General features: G+C 36.0%; 1 protein-coding gene and 1 pseudogene across 1 annotated transcript; both read right to left on the reverse strand.

Annotated features, from left to right (window-relative positions):
* Positions 1–794: 794 nt before the first annotated feature.
* LOC125851784 (uncharacterized) lies at positions 795–1402 on the reverse strand (annotated as a pseudogene).
* A 572-nt stretch (positions 1403–1974) lies between these two features.
* Positions 1975–3523, reverse strand: LOC125851783 (serine/threonine-protein phosphatase 7 long form homolog). The gene is made up of 3 exons (XM_049531532.1): positions 2744–3523; positions 2480–2674; positions 1975–2408 (listed from the first exon to the last, which is right to left on the reverse strand). The coding sequence occupies exons 1-3, from the start codon at positions 3521–3523 to the stop codon at positions 2196–2198; spliced, it is 1188 nt and encodes a 395-aa protein (XP_049387489.1). The 3' UTR covers positions 1975–2195.
* Between the last annotated feature and the right edge of the window lie 794 nt (positions 3524–4317).

A 4317-nucleotide genomic window follows, 5' to 3' on the forward strand; every position in this document is an offset into this window, starting at 1 on the left:
AAGATTGCAATCCTTTGAAAGTGAAGAGTCTAGGCCAAGTGAGAGATAGACCTTGAGATAGCTTGTAGTTGGACAATATAATTGTTAACTTCCCTGTCTTTATGTCAAAACTGTGGATTGATTCCTTGTCCCGCCACACAAAGAACAACTTGTTAGTGTTAGAAAGATACAATAGCTTTATCACTGGCTCAACCGAGACATCTTTCAAGAATGGTAGCTTAATGATTAGTTTTCCATCAGCCCATTTCATCTGTTTCTTGTTGTATATCAACACATGTACCTCATCTTTCACTATTTTAGCGAATGACAACTTTCCATTCCAAAGTTTGCAATCATCCTTCGTGTAGAAACATGTAGGTAATGTAGTATGGCCAATGTAGCTCTCATTCATCATATCCAGAATATCAATTCCTATATGAGAACATTCTTCCGCGTCCCATATGAAAAACCTTTCAGCCATTACCATTACGAGATTAACGTAATGCATCTCAAAAGAAAAATAACAAAAAAATTTTACCATGTTGATTAGAGCTTTAACTGGTGTAACTTCAATATTGAATTAACTATATGTTTCAGTCCCATTTATGGAGAAAATTGTCCTAACGTGCTGGATACAAAAGGCCAATAGATATAAACATAAACATAACATATATCAGGTCAATTGTTTAACATAAAATCCATTCACTTACATGACCTCCAAAGGTCAATCCATTTAGAACGAGTTTATAAAGAATCCGATACGGATGCAACAATTGAAAGACTAAGAATTATAAGCTTACTTGGAATCACATGATTCATCCTTTGCCTTTTTTCTTTGTTAACACAGAAACTTTGTTATCTTTTATTTTTTTCTTTTGGTCGTGCTGATTAAGATGATGACTCCCTGAAAAGTAAGAACAATTTTTCAATTATTCAACTAAAAAGGAACACTTATGTCAAAGAATAATGTGAAGATTTTAAAGTACCAGTCCCACAAAGCTTAGGAAAAAATTTTACGCTTATTCTTCACCGATGGTTCACCACCTTGGCTTGCACCTTGATTTGCATCCTCCAACTCATCACCATACACTTCATTGTTAGAATCATTCAACTCATTACCTTCTACAGGCGATGAGGAAAAGTTTGGGGCGTTGTTAAAATGTTGAGGTTGATTACTACCAAATACATTTTCAAGTGATGTAAGACTTGGATCCCTTGAAATTTGTGGAGTCTGTGGTGTCATGTATGGCACAATCTCAGTGTTTGTTGGTTCATAATCTGAGGCTGCTTGGAAATCTTGTGTGGCTTGATCATCTTCACCCATTTCAATAGGCACTCGACCTCTCTCAACAGCACGTACCTTCCTACCCGCAACACCATATTTTCCTCACCGACAAATAGGGGGATGCAAATGGTCAGACATTTGCTCATCTCTTCTATAGTTGGCTTGCACATGAATCATATCTGCCTCTTGCACATATGCCAAACAATTAGATCTTTCATCCCGCACCATTGCACGAAACCCGTAAAATTCCTCAATTGATGGGTTATCACCTAGTGATATTGCTTTATTAACCATCAAATGAATATGACGTGCCTGGCCAAAATAATTAATTCTATGAGGGAATCGGGTGCTTAAAAGATTAAGAAACATGCTAGCCAAGTTGACCAAGTTTGTAAACCACGCAAAATTAATGAGGGAATCAGATTTTTAACATGTTGAGTCAATTTTCATAAAAAAAATGTGGCAGACCAGTAAATTAGGACACCATGGAGAGAATGAAATCATATCCACAAATCACAAATATAAAGTACAAGTAGAACAGATGAGGAAAACTTTGATATATATGCTAACTGGACAAATCATATCCACAAATCCACAAATATGATGTACAAACTTTGATAGAATACTAATGAACCAGATTCTACTAATTCAATATGCTAACTGGACAAGTTAAAGTAAAGAAAAATTAAGTTATCAAACTTACCATTGTTTCATATGCCGTCGCATTAGGCACATAACCTTGTTGTTGTTGAGGACTCGAAATAGGATTACCAATGATAAAACGAGTAATACGTCTAAACCAAATAAGGTAGGGATCATCATACCGAAGTGATCCATGAAGGATTGGTGCATTACATACATATTGGTCAATATGGTTCCAAAAATGCAACCATTGTGCATGCTCTAACTCCCAATTTGTGTTTGGTCTTCCTCAACGATCATGGTGAAAATGCGTAGCGTCAAATGGAAATGGAGATGGTATCGCCTGTACCAATCCAAATTGCCTCATAACTCGATCGGGTAAATGAACCTCCACAACATCCCAACAAAAAATTGGAACTCTAGCACGCCATATATCTCTTCCAAAGCGGCAATATTCAGGAAGACTCTCAATTATGTCAGAAGAATATGGCTCCCAAATAAACTATAACAAAAGGAAGTGTTCACAATTACAATATATATGAAAGTTTAGAGAAAACTAATACAACATCTTACTTGATCTTCTGTCATGGAATCAAGCGCATCCCTGAAAACTCTTAACACATGTTTGGTAGTGTCGGTCCAACTAAAATGTACAAACCATCTAGCAGCATGTGGACCCCTAGGTAAACCAACAGGGAAAATATTCCTCGTGTCTCTTTGTGCTACAATCTGAGGCCTAAGGACGGTAACTCTCTCCCATGCCCAAATCTAAACATAACAGATAATTATAAACTAGATAAAATTTCAATAAATACTAAGTGTAATTATTGGGTATACCTGAAGTAGTGGTAGGAATCCAGCAATCTCATTTTGGGTACTTTGGGAGGCTTTACAAAGAAAGCGATACAAGTATGCTAGGGTTGCACTACCCCAACTGTAAGACCCTACTGCAGTGATATATTCCAGCATAGGCAAGTACATAAGCTTTAAAAGACCGCCAGATGTGTCTGCCAACATTAAACCAGCAATCATCCAAAACATATAACACCTAGCCTTCTCGTTGACCATATCATGTGTTGCCAAGTTAGGCAACCGTGGCTGAAGTCGCAAGTGTGCATTAAGCGCAGAGACCTTGAGACTACTATGTTTAAAGTCTTGAGGGTGTGGAGTAAAACCTAATAATCTTTGACAAATATTTTGCCAATCAACTACGGACCTTTGTGGCTCATACCCAACTACTGGATTACCTTTCACGGGTAAGTCATACAATATCTCCACGTCCTGTAAGGTGATCGTAGCCTCACCCGTCCTAAAGTGGAATGTATGAGTCTCAGGACGCCATCTTTCAACTAGTGCAGTGATTAAACTACGATCTATAACAGGCCTATGAGATCTATAAACACCATATAATCCGGTTAATTTAATCACATCTAGAACTCGTGGATGGATAGGATGTTTATTTACTAAGTCCCAAAACTTCCCATCACATTTCCTTGTGTTCAAAATCATATTATCATTTCCTATCCATATATCTCGTGACCTATGAGTAAGCTGTTCAGTTAATACACACGGATCAAGTGGATCGGGATCCAATTGGTATGCATTATTAGCAGCCATAGAAGAAATACCTATACATAAGTAATTATTTTTAAAATAATGAACCAAACTAACAAAGAAAATCAAACACAAGTGTAATGTAACTTAGAAACTTTCCTCAAATGCTTCACCACGAACATTTTCAATCATATCAATTAAAATATAAGCTTTTCTATAAGAGTCGCAACTGTTGAGGAAATTGAATATCATCACTCAAATAGTTTCAAGTACATATTATTCTCATAAAAAGGGGAAAAAACAGAAACTAAAATGTCATTTTTTAACAAAAAGGTAAACAACAAATTCATCAATTATAAGATAAACTATATCAGTGTATGACAAAATTACCTCAATCACAAAAAATTTCTTCTTTTTCAAAGGTTTTTGACCATTTTTTAAGCAAATCTGCAGACGTCCTTCAACTTTTTGAAAGTTTCACCTCCAATCTCTTGTAGTGTGTCTAATCTTCAGTAGTCGAACAAAACTCTCAAATCTCTTGTATAGAACAAAAGGGTTTCAAATCGAGTAAAGATTAAGCGTCAATTCTGTAAGAGCAAGAAGAAGTGTTTTTGTTTATCACCATAATTGCAACCTGAATGGATTAGGAGAAAGAAGATGGGTTTTTTGGGTCTTCCGTGAATCTCCCCTTTTTTTCTTCTGTAATTAGTACAACTAAATTGGGGGTTTTTTATTCTAGTATAGGATTAAAAGATATATGCTTAAAACGTTATTCCCAATAACGTATTAGAGTTAAAACGTGATTCCCAGTTACGTATTATTATTTAATGCCGTTAGCAGTCCGTCTTTTTCTCATT

Source organism: Solanum stenotomum, unplaced genomic scaffold (assembly GCF_019186545.1).
Source record: "Solanum stenotomum isolate F172 unplaced genomic scaffold, ASM1918654v1 scaffold30003, whole genome shotgun sequence".
Classification (NCBI taxonomy): Eukaryota; Viridiplantae; Streptophyta; class Magnoliopsida; order Solanales; family Solanaceae; genus Solanum; species Solanum stenotomum.